This window comes from Lepisosteus platostomus, chromosome 12 (genome assembly GCF_059453375.1).
Source record: "Lepisosteus platostomus isolate fLepPlt1 chromosome 12, fLepPlt1.hap1, whole genome shotgun sequence".
Classification (NCBI taxonomy): Eukaryota; Metazoa; Chordata; class Actinopteri; order Semionotiformes; family Lepisosteidae; genus Lepisosteus; species Lepisosteus platostomus.
The window spans coordinates 9,787,287-9,808,132 of record NC_142622.1 but is presented as its reverse complement, the minus strand read 5'-3'; the positions used below and the strand labels follow the sequence as shown (position 1 = coordinate 9,808,132).

At 41.4% G+C, this 20,846-nt stretch overlaps 1 protein-coding gene across 4 annotated transcripts in view; it reads right to left on the bottom strand.

Moving 5' to 3' along the window:
- Positions 1-6,357: 6,357 nt before the first annotated feature.
- The window catches only part of ldlrad4a (low density lipoprotein receptor class A domain containing 4a), a 90,606-nt gene continuing 76,117 nt past the window's right edge, over positions 6,358-20,846 (bottom strand). For 3 of the 4 annotated variants that reach the window (XM_088600847.1, XM_088600848.1, XM_088600849.1), the window contains 3 exons: positions 15,497-15,651; positions 12,871-12,924; positions 6,358-11,802 (listed from right to left, as the gene is read on the bottom strand). In XM_088600847.1, coding sequence (XP_088456973.1) covers positions 11,260-11,802; positions 12,871-12,924; positions 15,497-15,651 — 752 coding nt within the window. In that variant the 3' untranslated portion in view covers positions 6,358-11,259. Of the gene's footprint in view, positions 11,803-12,870; positions 12,925-15,496; positions 15,652-18,881; positions 19,021-20,846 lie in introns of those variants that run through there. The other variant, XM_088600850.1, reaches the window with a different exon arrangement.

The following is a 20,846-nucleotide window of genomic DNA, read 5'->3' as shown; positions in this document are numbered from 1 at the left end:
CGCGGGTAGTAAATGCATCCGAGAAGCAACACTGGAAAGTCCACCGTCTCACACCTGCGGACCGCGGCAATATTGGAAACATTTTTACATAACAGAAGTGAACGTATATCTGAATTCTTTAATAAACTCATTATCCGTGTGTTTGTACTTGGTCTTATGCGCTAACATGAAGCGATGAGCTCACAGTCCTCTTATCTTTGTGTTTCCGGCCGGTCCTTGGTGTAGAATACAGCGGGAGGGCACACCTGCCCTCTGAAGACACAGGTGTGGGCGCCTGTGTTAGATCCTCGGGAGAAGTCGAGTCTTCTGCAGTCTGCAGTGTAATGACCCAAACCTCTTTGCTTGTCCTGCTCTATGAAGTTGCCCACCCGCCCGTCGAACAGCACAAACGACGAAACCCACCGCAATCGTTAGTGCAGTATTTGTGCCGGTTTGTGTCGCTGTAAGTAACGTTTGTGCTGCTTTCGTTTCCGAGATATAGCGCCTTGGGTTTTTCGGGCAATCACGTGACTGTCTACACGGGTACTTGAACTCCTGATTGAGGGGGATTTGTTTTCCGAATCTGTCTGGTCGGGTGGTGTGGATGTTTCAATATATTTCAATATAGCGCCTTCTTTTCCTGGATTTGACGTCAGCAAAGTCACGACCACCAGATCTTTTCAGTTGTGATCTTTTGATCTGTTGACCCCAGACTTTGCAGCCATTACGCGAATAAACAGTTTTACATTTAGGGAGGAGTTACTATGTTAGTTCATAGGGTTAGGTGTTTTCTATTTATTGCTAACTATGTTCTCGAAAATGTATTGTTTGTATCCTCCTTACATTGGGGAAGAGACACCAGTTTCCAAATTACCGCTGGTACAACACGAGAGCCCATATTCACATTTTTATGTATTACTTTCAAGATCGATATAATTTAACAATAAAAAACACAATTGAAAGCACGAGCATAATATGACTACATTTCTATTAATTTTTGACGTACAAAGCAGAAGGTGTATCCCCTACCTTAAATATACGATTAAAACTGTTCAAATACCATGTATTAATTACCGAAAGCAGCGGGGACAGTTATATTGCAAATAAATGTATTTATTTCGAAGAGTACGGGACATTGTGAATCAATAAAGACGTTAAAAAAATAAGCCGATGTAGTTATTTTGCAAATAAGTAAAGCATTTTAAAAATAGATTCTCATTGACAGTAAACAAGCCGATCCACTAGCGCTGCTAGCTTGAACAGCTCTCAGACCCGTGATTGGCTGAACCCCCGAACAGGTCGGGCCGCGATTGGGTGAAGAGTGAGAATCGACACTCTGATTGGGTGAAGCGCCACAGAGGGAGTTCTGTGTGTACCGTGTGTACTGTATGAGCACGCTGGATATACAGTAACACATCCATTGGTTTCTAATTACTGATCCATCTAAGAGAAGTCGCACTGAGGTCAAAACCGAATAGCAGACAAAGAATGTAATGGCGTCCGCAGCGCGTTCACGACTCCGATAACGTCACGACAGGAGTGCGCGCACCACGATCACATCGCGATACCCATTGCGACTGGCACATCACTGTTATGGTGCCACTGTCAGGACATTAAGTCCATATATCGCGAAATTAAATACCCCGACAAAAATGCCCTCCATGTCGCGACATGAAAGGCCCAATATCGCGATATGACAAATGTCCCCTCACTCATGTCGCGACATGAAGCCCGCCTATCGCGATATGACACACCGGCAAAAAATGTCGCGACATGAAAGTCCCTATATCGCGATATGACATGCCCAGCCAAAACGCCTACCACCCATATCGCGACATGAAGCCCATATATCGCGATATGACGAAAGTCCCCCACGCCCATGTCGCGACATGAAGCCCACCTATCGCGATATGACACCCCGGCAAAAATGCCCTGCCCCCATGTCGCAACATGGAGTCCATATGTTGCGATAGGACATACCCTGCCACGATATGCTGACCACATGTCGTGACACAAAGTCTGGGTATATCATGTCCTGATGAGACCGTTGTTGCAAAAGCGGGGAGAGGGTGGCATGGAAGCACGGCGCCAGTCGTGATCAACGCTGCCGCGATATACGTTCTCGGGAGGGAAAGCAGCAAAGGAGCACTAATGAATGAGACCGGTTTGGTTTCCCTACGTACGACATTGTAGGGGGGCGGAGTGACGTCATGCCCCCAAAAATCAAGGCGCTATATCTCGGAAACGAAAGCAGCACAAGCGATACTTTGAACGGCACAAACGTAGCACTAACGAATTAGGTGGGTTTCATCTTTTGTGTTGTCTGTAGGGGGGGGAACTTCACAGAGCTTTTACTTTGCCTTTAAATATTCAGCGGACTTGAGCATAACATACGAGAAGAACGTGCAGGCACGAACGGGTTTTAGAGGTTGGAGAAAATGCATCGCCCCAAGGGTAATATCGAGTGAGAAGCCATGAGAATAAAAACTGCGAAGGTATTAAAATATTAATTTCTGAAGATCTTGATAGACATTCGTGATGCGTTAAAACTTGTATGAAACCCACGATATTAGTATTCTATTTTCGATACCAAAAGACACCTAACTTGGAAATTCGTGACTTCGCACAAGACGTAACACTGAATTGTTATAGTCACAGAGTGCTAACCCATTCATCGAAACTTAAATTGCAAGAATGGTCTGCTAATAAAAGCGTCAAACATACTTTGGATGTATTTTAGCTCTGTAAACGTCGTTCACTTAAAAATACTGCAGGGCATTTAAAGGCAATCTGGATAGTTATCTGTAAAATGCACACACATCTGTTCGTCAATATTATCTTAATGTTATTCATGCAATCCAAAACTTGTCATTTGTTTGCAGGAGAAAGTTTAGAACCTCTTCGTGTTTAACTCCTACAGGTCGAGCATGTATCGAGTTGCTACTTGCGGTCCAGAAACACTTGTATTCGGGAAGCCAGGCTGTACTCCTTAAAACCCAAGATGTCTGTAGCATCTCATGTGTCTTATTTGTTTCGGGACTGGTCTGGTCATCTACAGGCGGCTTTTTAAAAAACGTAGATACAGTATATGCATTTGTTTTGCCATGTTGGCTAATAAACCAAAAACCTAGCACTAGACAGCTGCAAGAGCGTCTGACGACAACGGTAGCTAATTAGACTACGGCTACACATGCGCCGCCCCACTATATTTACATAATTGTCTTACTGGTCACAAAAGATCCAGCGAGCCAATAGCAAGTCACATACGATGAAAATAAAATGAAACGAGTAACATTAAAAAGCAAATCACGAAACGCAAACTAAAAAAAAAATATTAAATTACTTCAGACTGATTGGGAAGGCCTAGGATCAATCAGGGCCACACCCTTGATTCAGGGAAGTAAAATTGTGACAGATGTCCCAGTAAAAGAGTAAAACTACAGAATGAGTTCTTCAATCCCCTGAGAACATGTGAAATTTAACTGTAGGTGCCTTTGTTGGTAGTGGCAATTAACATGAAACGGACTACACAGCCCTGTTGATGAGGGAAAATCCAGGGATCTTTCACAACGCAACTGTGGGAGTTTTGTGGATCAATAATCTAGAAACAGAACACTCAGATCTCATTAAAATTCTCCGGGCCACAGCTGACCACAAACATACTTTCTCGTGTCTTATTTCTGCTCCTAGATCAGGCACCGTTGTCATTATTTGCAGGGTAAAACGGGTTGAAGGACAATGTTTTTACAGATTTTCTAGACTAAACTGCTCACGTGGGCCAAGGACAAGCTGCTGCACAATCTGCTCCAACAAACCACACAAGACATGCACTTCTTTTTAAAGTTTTAATAATTCCACCATGGTTTGACCACGGCTCTAGAAGTACAAGTGGAATATTTGTGACTATGACAGCACTTTGAGCGACAACTAAACTTTTTTTTCTTGTAAACGTATTGCAATAATAGATCTTGGGTCTAAAACCTATCACATCACAACGGCTTAAATTAAAAAAAAAATAGTCTATACAGTATATAAACCTCAGCTGTTGTATGCTCAGCTGTTATTCTGCAGTGATTTCTCAACTTGTAAACAAAACCATAATTTAAGTGCATTCTCCTATGCCACGTACACTGATTTAGTATAAAATGAGACAAAAAGGTGAAAATATTAAACCATGTTTTCCTCCAGTTTCTTTTCTGGTAGCTCCAATGGTAACTCTGAGCATCAGACATCTTGGAATAAGAATTACACTAATTTGTTTGAAGGCAGTACTCGTATAAACAATGTCTACTGATGAATTGGTGACAGCTGTGCATAGCCAATTTGAAAGCACTTTGTACATTCAACTTCTATATAGGCCTAAAAACTCCTTTCTTCCCCCAAAACTAGCTTTTTTCAAATGGCTTTTACATGTTTTGCTCCAAATGCACAGAAGGTACACTATTTTTGTACTACAGGACTGTGTTCTCACTTTTAGAAATGCAGTGCACTGTCATCCTCATTAAATATGCAGCGCTAATCAGCTCACTGGTCTAAGTGCAATACAAGAGGTCGTGATGGGGCTGTACTCAATCTAGAGCTCTCGTATCCTTTTTGCTTGAGCATGAGGTGTGAGACAACACAATTAAGAAATGCATGGGGGTGAGTTTACATGTGCACAAGGGATTTGTGGGTTTCCCCACTGTGGCCATGGTGTAGCTCAATGAAAGAGTGAATGTGCCCTAGGAGTGCTGCAGGGGGTCAAGGAAAAATCATTAAGAGATTCAGGGTCCACTTGCCCACCAGCACCAAAATCCAGCAGTGCTGGAAACTGACTAGAAGGACCTGTGACCGACTCAGAACCACAAGACTGGCCAGCCACAAGCAAGAGCCATTAGAGCTGGGGTGGACCATTTAAGTGTGCTTCAGTTCCACAAAAACCATAATTGTCAGCATGACAGAGCATCATGAAAGATCAAAATGACTGATTATAGTCATTCCTGGTCATCATGACTGCAGTTTGCACACCAACATGGAAGACGGTCTCCTCAATACTGGCAAAAGGTGGCATTTCCTCCAAAAACCAGTTTTGACTGCAGATTCCATGAGAATACACCAAAGGTTTGCTGAAAAAGTAAAAAAACATTAAGTATTGGAGAACTGCAACAAGACCCTTCATGGAAGCCATTAATATCAACTTCAGCATCCAGCTTGGTAAATCCCATGCTCATCTCACCAGACAGTGTTAAAGTGGTCTTTTGTGACTTGTGTACCACCTGTTCTAATGGCAAAACCAGCATTAACAGTCTCTGAATTATTGAGCAGAATACTACTCATCCTCATGTGGACAGAACCCATCTTTCTGCATCACCACAATATCAACTTCAAGTTCTGGCTTGGTGTTCCCTGGAACTTTGCCCAGGTAAGCACTATTGTGGCGAGCTGAGCAGATATCCAATGACAACCACCACCAAATGCTACCACTGATCTGGCAGGTGCAGGCAGGAAAACTGAAGTATAAACCGAGCAGCCACAGAAGTCGACGAGGATACCCCGGTAAAAATCTTAACATTCGTAATATGAATCTCCTGTAAATCCCGTCTAAGTGGAAGGCCTTCATGGGCCTCCTCTCAAAACAGTGCAATTGGAGCTGTGGATTCTATTTGCTTGCACAGGCTGAATCTCAAAACACGTCCTACAGCTCTAGAAAAAGGGTGAGTGTTGTGTTGCTGAATTACAGAATACCAGTCCAACGTAGACATTCCACACCTTCCACGATCGTGGAAACCATGTCAATGTGAACAGCAAACATCGGGAGAGAAATTTTGGTCAGCTGTTGCAACAGGCCAGCATGTATTTCATAATCAGTCCTGACACAAGGAAGTTCTAAAGTGAGAGCACAGAGCAATCTTTGTTGTTGCAAAAGCCTTTTCAAGTGCCATTACCTCCTTTCTGAATGACAACGGCCCTCGTCTGTAGAGAATTAAGACTCTGAAAATGATACTTACAAGGGTTCTAAATCCCTAACCGGATTATAAATAGATAAGTGAAATGTTTAAAAATGCTTTAAGATGGGTGACTAGTCCCTTGTTTCCATTGACAAATACCGACGCACCATTTCCTGGGTGCCAAAGTTTAAAAATCGGTCTTTAAAGAAACTCCAGTCCTAACAGGGATGCAGTCAGTTTCAGCAGAGTAATACGTCAGCACTTGTGGAGATTCACACAGAGACATGGTCTATCATTAGTAAAGATGTCCTGGGAGACTTCCGAGGGCAAAAAAGCCATTTCTTACCAGTTTCATTCCACTTATGGTTCAATAATCTTCTGTAGAATCAGCAGCTTCATTTTTGGATTTTTGGGAAGAACAAAAAAAAACCTTTCAACATTTTGACACTGCTCTGGTCAAATATGTTTATTTAACTAATACTGGTCCAACCAAATAACAGTGTCACACACAAATGGCAAGCGCTCTGCTGCAGGTTATTTTTTCTGGGAAAAAAAAAAGATACCAAACAACTAATAATCCTGTTCCACAACTGCCTAAATTCATAACATGTTTTTCTTCTTCCTCACCATAACAGATTTATAGGAAAATAATAAGTAGTGTTTTTTTTAATAATTTTTATGCATTACTTTGCAAACGTTTTCCTGTTTACAAAAAGACAAAGCACATTGGAGGCATTCACAAATTTGATGCCATTGTGTTAAAATTTTATATCTATACATTATCTTACATTATTAACAATGTCTTTTTTCCGTTGTTTCTACCCATTGGGTAGGATATGTGCATAATATATATTCAAGTTATATACAGCACCTTACAAATAAACAAAGAAAGACAGACAACTGAAAAAGCACCATTGGAAAGTGAGGCACAACGAAGGTGGGAGCATTTGAGTGCAAGTGGGTTCCTACATCTGCTCAAACCTGAACATTAGGCACCTTATTTGCTCACATTAATAGTAACATGCAAAACTCCTCATAGAAAACAATAAAAAAAACTTTCTTCCTTTTGAACTACAACAGCAGACGGAACAAGCAAACAAGAAAAAGCACAAACATAACTGCTTCTCACACCAAAAAAGGTCCTAACAAATACTGAGCTCTACAGGAAGCTAACATATGAAACAATTGACAACAACAACAGTAGTAGCAGTAGCAGCAGTAGCAATAGCAGCAGCAATATAGAAACAACAAACAGAAACTCTGGTCTTTAGCATGGAACGGCAGAGTTCATCTTAATGCATGACAAGCAATACATCAGTATCAAAGTAAGGAAGGTTTTCTTCAAAATCGTATCTGAAATCAAAGTTTTTACAGAAAAAGAAAGGTCTTCATTGCTCATCAAAACACAGTGAAGTAGCAGAATGAAGTCTAGGCAGGGGGAGGTATATTTTTGCGTTTGTTCATACTAAATACAAAGCGTCACATTGCCCCTTTCACAATTTGCAGAACACGGAATACAATTCAGATCCATTTCAAAATGCTAACACCCCATTACAAAAACTGAACTTGTTCAAAGGTATTTTCTGGAGGAAAAAAAAATCCTCCATAGAAATAGTTACTTCACAATGAAGGCATTAACAAAAAGCCTTTATTAAAAAACAAATGAGCTGCTTCAGGAAATTCTCTATGTTCTGGACATTAAGGATATCTGCTTTCAAAGCTTTCAAGTCAAACTGACTTTCTGCACATCGATCCCTGCACATTTCCATTCATGTCCGTTTCTGTTTTTGCCTCTGGTGCTCATCTCTAGGAACATTTACCTCAGTTCTTCACCAGAAACTTCTAACTTTTAAATTTCAGCATTGACAGCAACCTTACAACTGTGTACACCCTGATCTCGAGGCCAAGCAAGGCTGGGCCTGGTCAGTACAGTACTGGGGTGGGAGAGCTGCAAGGAAAACAAGTCGCAGCTGTAAGTGCTATTGGTTGACCAGTAGGTGGCACCCTTCCCCCAGTACCAGAAAGTCTTCTCTATGGTGATCAGGGACAATATGCTGTAAGAGGTGCTGTCTTTTGGATGAGATGTTAATCAAAAGTCTTTTCTACTTGGTCATTAAAGATCCCATGGCACTGTTCCTAAGAACAGGGGAGCCTACCCCAGCATCTTGGCTAATTTCTACTCAAGGTTTATACCATTTAGCCTCCCTAAAGTTCAACCAATTAAGCAATTTCTCAAGTTTTCAGCAAAGTTACTTGCTGTCACTTAGACTTACCAAAGGGAGACATCATGAAACCAAGCAACCGCATGGTTAAGATGTATACTAAGTAGAAGTTTTTTTTTTAAGGTTTTTTTCTGTTAAAACCACCAGATCTGGAATAGCCAACTCTCTTAACTTGGATCTATGAACCTGTGAGCATGCACAGGAGAAAGAGAGTGCAGGTCGACTCCTCCAAATCAGCCCAATGTGGAACCACTTATCTATTACCACACTGCAAACAAAGCAGCCCTGTGCAGGAGGATCAGAACTGGTTGAAGGAGAGGCGTGTCCCTCACCAACAGACCACAAGCCTGCAGACACCTGAGGAGGCTGCTGGGAGCCCAGAGTGCCCTGCCATTTAATCCCACCTCAACCCACTGAGCCCTTCAGCCAACTGTGCTTTGCTGCTCAGGCAACCCTAGTTGCAGCCAGCTAGTGACATGACCCAGGCTCGAACCCATGACCGTGGAGCTCGACCCATGCTCAGGACCAGTCAAGTCACTTGGAAGGACCTTAATTTTGTTGGAGCACCTTGGCCAGCACTTCGAAAGTGTTCTGAAGTCTCATTTGGAAGGTGATGATTTAACAAAGGCCCAGGATACCCATCCCTTAACCAAAAGGGCTGCTTACTCATTTTGAAAAGGATCTGGAAGCTTTGTGCACAAGTACTTCCACTTACGTTTAATTTTCAGTCAGGTGGGCAATACATTAAGTACAAAGTAGGAGTTCTATTGATACTGCTGTGTGATAGCAATAACACAGAACAAGGCAACAAGCGCAGAAAAAGGCTAAGAAAGAAGGTTATTAAAAGGTCCCTCGCGTAGCCCTTAACTTGACAGTCCCAAACCTGGTTTCACTAACACCAGCTTGAATCTTCATATACGGCTTATGTGAAATAGGATTTTCCTTGTTTTCCCATTATAATCTTATTTCCTAGGCTCCTATAAAAGAGAAGCCAGACAAAGTGTCTGGGATAGACTCTGGAACAGTCTGCCATAGGGAGTGCTGCTGGATGGAAAAACTGAGCGAGTGGCAAATTCGTCATCTTCATTTTTGTGTTTAGATGGACGGGACATTTCTGGGAAGAAACACCAAGAGATGGTATTTATAAGATTGAATCAAATCACAAGACTCTTACGGACATCAAAAGTGCGGCCACTGATTTGCTACGGGCAAACAATTGAAAGAATCCGATGAAATAAAAAGGTTAAAATGATGTACCAATACACACCACAACACAAAGGCAATGGTGTTCAAGAGCCCTTGTTCCACATTCTCTGAAAATAGTCATTTAGCACAGGTAATACATTTAAGACCAGCTCATAAAAAGCAGTTGAAATGTGCTACAGGACACCATAACTCTGTTAAAAAACATGGTGAGAATGTATGGAAGTTACATGAAAAAAAGTGTTTTTATGGTAAAAATGGCTTGCCCTATTTCATCCATCATTAAGACTTAATGACTCCTTATATATGGACATTGACAATTAAGCACGTAAGAAGAGTTTTTAAAAGTGTGAATGTCAAACTGACTTTTTAAAATAAGCTACAGGGGACTTATCCTATAGGTCTTAATGCACGTACTGATAATCGGATGCAACTTTATTCCTGCTGCAGCCCTTCCAATCCATTGCAGTCCGACTTCCTAATCGCTTGTATTGATCATGTAAAGTTTCAATTAGTTGAGGAGTCTGCAGTGTGAATAAGAGGCAATATACAGTAAAGTGACACATGCAAACTCACAGGATTTGGCCAGAAGCAGTGGTTGCTGCTGCATAGCAAGCTGAGGACATCTTGGCCATCTCAGTCAAACCCATCCCCACTGGACCAAACTCACACTGGCAAGGGCAGCAGACAGGGCTCGATCTGCGATCCACACACGTGCCTTTAATGTTCAAGCCACTCCAGTGTACTCTTGGAGAGCTTTTTAAACAACATACCAAAGCTGTCATCAGCTCTTTTCAATCGACAAACAGAAGATCTCTATAAGACCCTTCGCAGATCTGCCAAAGTATCACTTTTTAAAAAAAAACAACAAACAACTTTTAAAAGTGAAAGTGACAATTAAGGACCGAAATATCATATCCGCTAATATTGCATTGAGTATACAGGGCATCTACCCTTTCATAAAAAGCAGACGGGAGCTTTCAAACCAATCTCTCTCATAGTCTGGTAAAACAATGTTTAGTTTTAAAGTAAAAGATGAGCTCCAGTCTGCACTTAATGGCCCTCAAAATATTTTCTGAAGTAGTTTTGTAAATGATTTTGGTACTAAATTGCCAAAACAATGACAAGTCTTCCATCCAACAGACTCCAAAGAAAAAATAATTAAGCGGTCACTTTAAACAAGTTAAAAGAATTTATAAAATGTGTATCAATACTGAGCATCCCCATGTTTTTCAAATGTTTGAGGATTGTAGGCTGGATCTACGTATCCCTTTAGATTTTGAAATTAAAAGGACAACCCTATTGCTCCCACTGAAAAATCTTTGGAGCTGGTATTCATTCCACAGATGAAAGGACAACACGCACAAAAAAATCACATATAGCAGTTCCCCCTTCTTAACAATAAGATAGTGCAACTTTAGAGGACTTTCTTTCTTGTGAATGTTATACAATCTAATCCCCACTATTATTTCTTGGCACTCGGATTTGAATTTCGATTGGTTTTCAAATCTTGGTTGTGTATAGATCTCAGTCTTTAAAAATTGCCTAAACTTCCCTCTAGCTCAGGGCCAGTATTGTCCTTTATTTAAAAAAAAAAAGTTTAGAATCTGTGCTAATACTTTGTTTTTGTTTTTTCATTTAAAGGAAACGATAAAAAAACAGCTAGCTATGAAGTGAAAAAAATTACACGCAGTGTGCACCCCACCCCCCCCCACGCCCTCCCCCATAATCCATCGTAAAAAGATGTGAAAGAAGCCCCAGTTTGCAGCTCGGCTTCTTCCCGTTTCCCCCCCCACCCCCTTCGTGTTCGTGCTGCTCTGCTGGGGGACGATATCGTGTTTGTGCACGGGAGTGTAGAGAAAGCGGCCACACTCCTGGGTCGGAGGGCAGGCCCGGTGCGCGTGCGCGCGGTAGGGACCGGGCTGTCCTCACACCAGGTTGCCCCGGTGGCTTTCCTCGGCTTTGACGGGGACCGTTGTGCTCTCGGGATGGCTCGGCTGAGCTGTCCGGCTTCCGGCCCACAGCGCTGAAGGAGGACTATTGCTGTGCTGGTGAAGAAAGAACGAGGAGCCTGGGTAGTGCCCCATGACCTCCGTGTAGGTGGGCGGGGGCCCCTCCATCCGGCCGTGGCTGCTGGAGTTGGTGGCGCTGATGCCCGAGTTGCTGCTCGGCGGCCGCGGCCCCCCGCTGTGCGGGCCGATGTCGATCAAGTCGCTGTCAAATATGGTCCTGTTGGGCGGCGCCCGGACCGACTCCCTGTTGAGCTCCATCTGCTGCTCGGGGTCCCTCAGCTGCAGGGTGCAGGGCCCCTGGTAGGGCGGCGGCTCCTCTCCGTCCGACAGCGAGATGGTGGGCGGCAGGTCGATCTCGTGCTGCAGGTAGGGGTAGGTGGGCTGGAAGCGGCTGAATCGATCCCTGTGCATAAACGACGGCGCAGTGAACCTCTCTCTGGACTGTGGGGCGTACATCACCTGCAAGGAGAGGGAAGTCCGTCTGAACAGGCAACCGGCTTCGGCACTGCACAACTGCACAACGGCACGACGCGTCGGCAACAGGACTTCGAAAGTCTATTGATATGCATGCTCAGGAGGAGCTAAAAAATTAAATAAGATTAAAACAATTGATCGACTGCGACCACACTTCCACGTGTAACAAGAAATAAAATTCACATTCGTTTCTGAATATAGATTTCAATTTGTCTTTAAAAAACAAAAATGTGTAAGGGAACTTTAAAACACTGGTCTCTTAACCTTGCAGTTCCCAGACTAAGATTTCTGAATTGCAGGACAATTTATCTCTGACCCGGCCTTTTCAGGTAAATGTGGTTTAATGGACTACTTCCATTTTTAATCATTTCACTGTGAACTCCCCCCAAAGCTACTAAAATCCATTATTGGACAGGTGAATCAGAACTCAGGAAAATATGTCCTGTTTGAACCCTATTTGAAAAACGGCACTGGAAAGAATAAGTTATGAAGCTTTAGATATCTGAAATTTGTAAGAAAAAAAGAAAAGTTTAAAAACTGCACTCTTTGTCCACCCAGCCAGCAGATTCTGAAGATTTTTAAATAAAATGAAAATATGCAGCAAACAGATATGCCAGCTCTGTAGTTTATCAAAATATATCGCTATGAGCCAAGATCTTTCATCACAGGGGTGGAATAGGTCTATGTTTCTCACAAGACTGCGACCTAAATGGAACATTTGCATCCTCTTACAATCCGTCTTTCACACCATCTGTTTAGTCAAACAGTTCATATCGAGACAAAGAAATACTTTTTGGTAATGACATTAGTGTGAGATGTTTTCATTAATCTCAAAGCATACTCAAAATTTGTGCTCCCAAACTAAATACAAAATGCTAAAGAACACTAATGAGATGTCCAAAGGAAGCACAACAAGTACACCGTTTCCACTACTTTGTCATTTTAAATTGGACAAAAGCTTTGGAAGAACGCGTCTGCAACGCCATTTGCTTAAGTGAATAGCTATCACCTTCTCTAATAGTGTGAAGCAGCTACTTTTAAACCCGTTCTTACCTCTGAAGGTCCCTGCCTTGAAACAGAATTGTCCGATGGCCACAGGCACCCCTCCTGGCAGGGAGAAACCAGAAGGACATGTAAGGGCAGAAATATTGGGTTTCCCCAATTGCCTCTGCATTGGTGATGGGATCAACTTCCTTGAACCAAATAACGAACCCAAATTGCTTGTGACATCTGTTACATATGCCACTATCACAATTAGAGGTCTACGTTCAGAAGCCCCCAGACTTTCGGACATGTCACCAGTGCCAACAAAAAGTTAATTTTATGTCAAATTCTGCTAAAATGAAAGCCTTGTGTCACAATCCAGGAATATTTCCAGAGCACCTCCACGTACCCCCCCACAACACAATCCACAGTGCCAAGAAAGCTTGAAAAGCTATGTTAAACTGATTAAATGTATAGCAGTCATTAGTATTAGTTCATCCAACAGTAAATATCCTTGTGGGAACCCTCAATTTCAGATACCAGTGGCACCTCCTTGAGCAATGGCTTCAACTAGATGTGTCCTATGACTTTCATCGACTTTAAAGAATTTTCTCCCGTTCCTTACAGAGCTGCTTTAGGCTGGTGACCTGTATGTGCTTGCACGAACTTGCATCACATCCTGCTGTAACATGTCACGGAGGTTTATGTCCAGACTTTGACTCAGCCAGTCCAAGTCTTGTTGCTTGACCCTCTGACACTCTCCTCCAGAATTCACTGATACAACATCAGATTAATTGTTCTGTCAATGAGGGGGGGAGCCCCAAACCATAATACTTTCATTACTGTGCTTGATGAAATTCATCTGTGGGGGAGAAAAAAAGTTTTGGGTTTTTACTACAAAAAAAGTTTCTTACTGTGGCCAAAAAGGTCAAATTTGGACTTGTCTGTCCAGAGACCATTTTCCCCTCCCAATAGTCTTGTGGACTGTCCAGGTGCTCTCTGGTGAGCTCGAGATGGTGGCAAACATTCCTTTTTAAGATTTGTTCTCTCCAGGTTATCCTCCAGTAAAAAAACATTTGTCGTCTTTTCCTAAAGGTTCAGGCACGAACACGGACATCAGCCACTGAAAGAAATGCCTGCGGATCCTTGGACGTTACCCAGGGGTTCCTTGTGACTGCCTCAATTTTGGGGTGTTTGGTTTTTGGGTCTTGAAGCAGATCTTAGCAGTCCTGTGGTCTTGAATATTTTCCATTTGTAAACTGTCACAAAAAAAATGGATAGAGCTCTGCATGTTCAGAAATGGTTTTGTAATGCTCTCCAGGCTGAAAAGCATCAACTATTCATGTGCTGAGGTCCTTTTGATCGTGGGATGATGACATCTGTTCCCTCACTTGAATGGTGAAGATCAAAATATTTGCGGCCATTATGTAGAAGTGGTTAAAAATGTTTCACACACACCAATTTGCTTTATTTCATACACTATTGCATCTCAAATACTGAACTGATTAAAAATAAACACTTTTGGATATTTAAGAAAAGACTGGCTTTGATTAAACAAGGGTATTATGGTAAGAAATTCTAATTACCCTAATTATACTGGGGATTCACAAACCTTGGCACAGTATACAGTATGAACACTTCATAGCTCTGTGCAGAACTCACTGAAAATTTATAGAACTGGAAAAGTTCAAGTTCATTGTCATTTTACTCGTATATGGTATAACGAAATGCCATTTAGCTAGTTCTCAGACGATAAGTAGTACAAAAAACAATACAATTGTATAATAAAAGAAAGACTGAGACAACAGGCAGTGTGCAAAAACAACATCAACAGAATGAAATAAAAGGACAAAGTTATGGGGAGTGAGCTTTTTGACATGTAAGGTAGAGGTAAATTTCAATGTGTTTGAGTTTTTGTTAAGAAAGAAGGCACTGTGAGGTTCAACCTTCCCAATTAATGCTACAACCATTAAACTGCAAAGCATGCTGGTGGAGGTGATAGTTTCTAGCAGAATACTAAGAACACCATAGCCAGGAAGAGTTAAAACTCCAGGATGCATGCAATTAGAATTGCCTCCAAGAATAAATGAAAAGAATTGTTATAAGAATGCTTTGGATTACACATCTGTCAGTGTGTAAATCCGAGCAATACAAAGGATAATTCAAATGGTTCATTATAAAACTGTTTCAGGACCTTAATATAGAACTGTCACAAGAGACTACTACCCATGATTTCACTTTTTTCCCCAGGAGGTCGAAGGGTAATGAACCCGATGTATAATCTCTGGTAAATATCTAAAGCAGGAGCCTGTCATTGTGTTAGTTGTCCACACAATGAACTTTATCAAACTGCAAGGCAAATGTATATGTCAAATGAGCAGAAAAGGGCAGGGCAATGTGCTTTGTTTGGCAGTGTGGCAGAATTACAGTGCCAGGGCCCTACAAGGACATCTGAAGAAACCAGTTGCTTTATGAAGTATCCAGACCACACAAAAGCTCAATCCAAACCACTTCTCTGCTCCACCGAGTACAGCCTGAAAGGCTATTGGGCTGTACTGACACGCTTCATGTGCCCTGATGCATTTCAGATGAAACTGAAGCAAGAACAGTTGGAACACATAGCAGTGGCTTGGCCTGCCAAAGACAAAAAGACGCTCGTTGTGGGCTACAAGCACATGGCTCGTGCTGGACTCACCGGCTGCAGTGTCTCCTCGCGTCTCCTGCCTTGGCTCTGTCTGTTGATGAATGACCACGTGGAAAGCTTATAGTGATTCAGCAAGCAGATGATCACGACAACCATCACTGTCATCACCACGATTATAATGATTATCTGAACAAACTCCAGTTCAGCTGAAATGAAACGGACAGGAGACATCTTGGTTAGCAATCACCGCCGAAAGTAAAAATGTATTATCCTCTTAATTCACACAACTTACATAAAACAGTTCACATTTTGCAGCTGTTGCATTTATTTGCTGCTATGCTGCAGAATTATTGCAAACTGTCCTTCATAATTCAAAACACAAGGGGGCAGCACAGCAAAGCTTTTGCTGGAGCCGGAAAACCTTTGTATTAAAACTAGTAGGAATAGAGCAATTGCAAGCAATGCATCCATGACTTGAAAGAGCCTGCAGTTAAAGGACTATCATTCCTGTAGGAGTATGAACACTGAGTCTCATTTTAACTTTTGAATCCCCATTTTTAATCTCTGATTCTGTTTTATACATCAAGCACATTTAAATTCAAGAGCTTTAATGAACTAATGTGAAATATAAGATGTGATTTCAAAGTTGTCTGAAATCAGTCTTCCCGATTGTTATTCTGTATTTTCATGCAATTTAAAAAAAAAAATACTTTCAATTTATGTTATATTGAACATTTGGTAAGTTGATACATTGTAAGACTTCACTCAGAATAGCAATTGAGGTACCAGAACATCACTGCATTCCTATTAAAATTACACAGCCTATATTAATGTACTTCTCATTTTTCACTAAAATGGTCATTACTCCACTGTGTTAACAGCCCTGGCAAATGACAAAAATGCAGCTCCTGCCTAACCATTAATTTGCCTTTACATTGCTGTGTAGTGGGTAAAATAGGTAACTCCTTCACAGATGTGTAGACGGGTATACAAATGAAATAAAGGCTTGCCATACCTTTACAGTTCATGTAGTATAATAGAAGTATAACAGCTTCCATAAGCCTATCACCGTGGAACGTTTGTTTGTTGCAACTGCAAACTGCGCTGAAACTGAATGTGTATCAAAACACTGTTCTGGCTACTGCTAAAATTGTGTATCGTTTAAATAAAGGACCTATAGAGATAAAAATGCAAACTGGTACACATCTATTGCACACCCCTTACGGTTTTGTCAAAAACCTCACTGCAAAAACAAAAGCAGCAGTAGCCACCTTTGATACCCAACTGAAGGTCAGGAAGCAGAATTTTCCTTCTGCAAATCAAGCGCAGAAAAAATATACCCTTTAAAGAAAATACTGGATTTCTGAATAATAAGGTACTATCACTCAGAAGAGGGGGGGGATCCGAATTCAGATTTTACTCTTTCATGAAGACTTTTCTGTGATCAGCTGGTATAATGAGCAGACAACACAGCCATCTCGGCAATCTGCAACATCTGCTCTGAGATGACCAGACGCATTACAGGGTTAACCCACTGAGAATCTCCCAATCTGTGGCTCTAGGTCTCAAACAGATTATACTGGTTAGAGATCTAGGCGGGGAACATAGCAAAACATTTTGCACTAATCAATGCTAGTGATCTCATTTTAACTTAATGGTAACCTAAGCTAAATGACAAAAATTCCTTGGCAGAAAATAAGGTATTCTACATTAACATATGAATATTGGGTATACAGATAACTTGCTTTGTTAAATCTACAATGAGCTGCTAAAATGCTGATGACAATTTATGTCAGAGTGCATAAAAATTTGTCATTTTAAAAGTCCATGGAAAATTTCATTTCATGGAGTTCACAAAAACTGAAAGAGTGGGAGAGGCAAAATGATGGCAAGAAAATATTTGTTATAAAGTGTTAGCGAATGGGCCAATTTAATTTTAATATACACCAGGTTGGCCCTGCTGAGTGCACCTAATCTTTTCATCATACACTTCAGTACTGACTATAGCAAGTTGCCACCTTAAAATCTATTTTAATCTATAAACAAGAGGTGTTTTATTCATCTGAACTAACAGGAAATTGAGAAATCAATTTTGTGGCTAACAAAACCACAATGTTTCTGAAACTTAATATTCATATTCCAGGAAGTCTCTGGTATACTGTACCAGTATAACACTAATTGGGCCCTAAACCTCAGAGTTTGACAGTCATCAGTCTCATTTGTATCACACTTGGCTTTATCAACTCGAACATATTACAAATGTGAATTCCTTTGGACCCAGTGATTTCCTCTGCTTTAATACTTTCATTTGTAATATGCAATAGTAGGATATTTTACTTTAATAGACCTTGGAGTACAGTAAAACAGCAATAAGTGGAAAAAACAAGCCTTAACATAAAAACTACAAACTAAAGGTTTGTGTACTTGCAATAATTGAACAATTGTTCTTCTTATTCTCTGAACTGTTCAAACATTCTATGGTAGGATGTTCATCTTTTCCTACAGAGACCATGTGTAGACTAAGTCGCTGTAAAACTTATTTGCTAGGATGCATGGTTTATGAGAAGTGACAATTAGAACTTCTCTGAGAAATTATTTCAAGCAGCTTCTTCAAAACCAGTCAAACCAAATGTTTAGATCACAGAGCACAGTTATTCATCTCATGCATAACCAAACTGAATGAACCTGATGATGAAGAGTTAAGATGGTCAACTATAAGAACAGTCAAAGACCATACGTTTCCTTCAAAACATTGGCTTGGGTTGTCCCTTTTATTTTGCAAACAAAGAGGCTGTAATTTATTCTGTGGTGTCTTCTTGTAAATACAGGCCTAGCACTATACACTGAAAATCTAAAAAAATTGCAGAATATAAACTCAAACACAAGTAAGCTTCTCTTGTGTACGTGCGATAGAAAACTTCACTCCAGACGGATGTACATCCTGTACTGCCACTTGGAATAAAAAAAAGTGATCTGAAAGTCGTTTGCCTTGGATAAAGGCTGTACTTGAATAAGCCGATAGAGTATTTTTCTAGTTACTGCTTCCTTCGTCTTTTCTATACTGAATCGGAGGAACAATAAGGGAATGCAGTCACGTTCTGGACATGCAAAGGAACATGTTCTGTAACGAGACATGCTCTTGACTGAATTCCATTAAACAATGTTTATGCAAATACCGAAAAGCTCTGCACACACCACAAATCCAACGCTGCCACAGCACATCAGAATCCAAACAAGTACACTGCCAGGTAAAACAAATGATTCCACAAGCAGCACAGCGACGCATTTTTAAATAAAAAAAAGAAAAATCAATATTCAACTCAACGCTAACATTAGAAACAATCCACAACAGCAAAAATAAAGACGCAGCCAGGCCCTTGCAAAACACAAAGCTCCAAGCAAGCACAGCCGTGTATGAGTGGCTAAATCTTGGTACCTTTCTCCAGCAATGGGTGACTGAGCTGGGCAACCTTTCTGGCAGTAACATTTCCCTGGTCTCTCACCGACATAGTCCGCCCAGCACAGCTCTGATCAGCTGCACTGGGCTCTTGCTCTGTCCCAGATACAGCCAGGCCCCTCCCAGGCCTGCTGAGCTCACAGAGAGGCAGAGCTGCTGCTGTCACTATAGCAACGCCAGGCTCGGTAGCTCTGTCTACAAGGCCCAGGGTGCAAGACTCCAGAGCTCTGACCTCACAGTAGGGCCACTGGCAAACAGAAAAAGGCACAGAGCCAAAAAAACAGACGATGTAGCAGAATTGAGGCCTGCTGTCTGCACCAAACCTAGCAGACTTTAGTGGACGCTTTCAGGAGATGCATTTTAGGGTCCTCTGGACAAAACTTTCGACAGAAAGTATGTTGCAACTTGTATCAGATTTGATTCAGCAAACATTTGGAAAACCATGTGCAATATGCAAACCTTAAAATGACATCATATACAAAAGGACTGAAAGTGTCCTTTGCAGCACTCTAAATCAATACTCAATAGGTATGAATTGCAGCAGGTTCACCAAAATGTCATTTTAATGAGAGGCTGAGGCTTTTCACGTAAAGAATAATCAGAGGTAAAGTATACACTGAGGCATAAAGAGAAATGGTTTAACAGCGGAGCTTTCTTTAGGTGTTACTTCCTTGTTCCTTTGCAGCTCACACATGGCTGTCTGCTGAATTCACTCACTCAAAAGGCAGAAATCTTTAAATACACATATCCAGGCTGTGAAATCTGCAATAGATCTGACTCAATGTCCTTCAATCCAGACTAGGCTCAGGATATGCTGTAGACTACAACAGCCCAGCACAAAGACGGGAAAAGGACACCTAATTCTTCCTGATCTGAATAAGCAGGAATGAGCTGCAGTACATCTCCATGAGAATAATGAGCTAGAACTGTCCAGACAGGTTAAAGCTCCCTCTCTCATTCAGCTACACGGGCAAGATGGGCAGGTATCAGCCAGAGATGGGATTTCCCTGCAGTTAGGAATGAGAAATTTAATCATGTTAACAACTCTGGGCAAAAGCCCTGCTGTGGTTTATTTTAGAACAAAGCCATTGTCAAAATCTGCAAGACAGGCAGCCACACAATTTAGATCCTCCTGTTATCTCTACCATTTCACAAGGCAAGCAAACAAAAGGATAGGCACAACCTAATAGGCTCTGTGGGCAGGAAACTCACAGATCTGCCAGTGTTTTTTTGTAGAAGACAATGTGCCAGACAAGAGGGAGTCACAGCTCTGAAAAACACTAATCTGCCTGTTCTGAAATATTCCCGGCAACAGTCATGAGTAATGGTCCTAACTGAAGTACTCACATCCTCTAGTAAACAACCACAGGACTAATGTATGTAGTGAACCATGAGAGAAAGTACTTCACCTGCTTGAAAATGCATTAATAGTACTGATCTAACCCTCAAAAAACACAGAACTGTGCCAAATTGTGTTAAACCAGAGGCTTCTGAGAGAAATTACGTATTAAAAATTTGCACCATTTCTTCGGTTTTCCTTATAGTGGCATTTACTGTACCATTTCACAGAGTAGTTTAAATTCAAAAAGAATCTAACATTTCTAGGATGTATATCTAAAAAAAGGGTTATCCCTCAGAGGTCAGTTATAATGCATGGTTAAAAACCATTGTTTCTCTGCAATGTAATTTCGATTTTGCTCCATCCCAAAGGATATAGCTCAGGCATTTTGATGACCCTCTTATAAAAAAAAATGCACATTACTAAAGTTGTCTTGGAGCATTTGGGTCCTGGATTTGAATTCTGACCTGGAGTACCTTCTGTGTGGAGAGTAGCACTTGGCAAAAGCATAGACATGACAAATGAATGTGCAGTTTCCTTCCACTCCCAAAAGCCTCCTGGCCAGGTTGACCAATGTTACCAAGGTTTCAGTCCACGGTATAGTG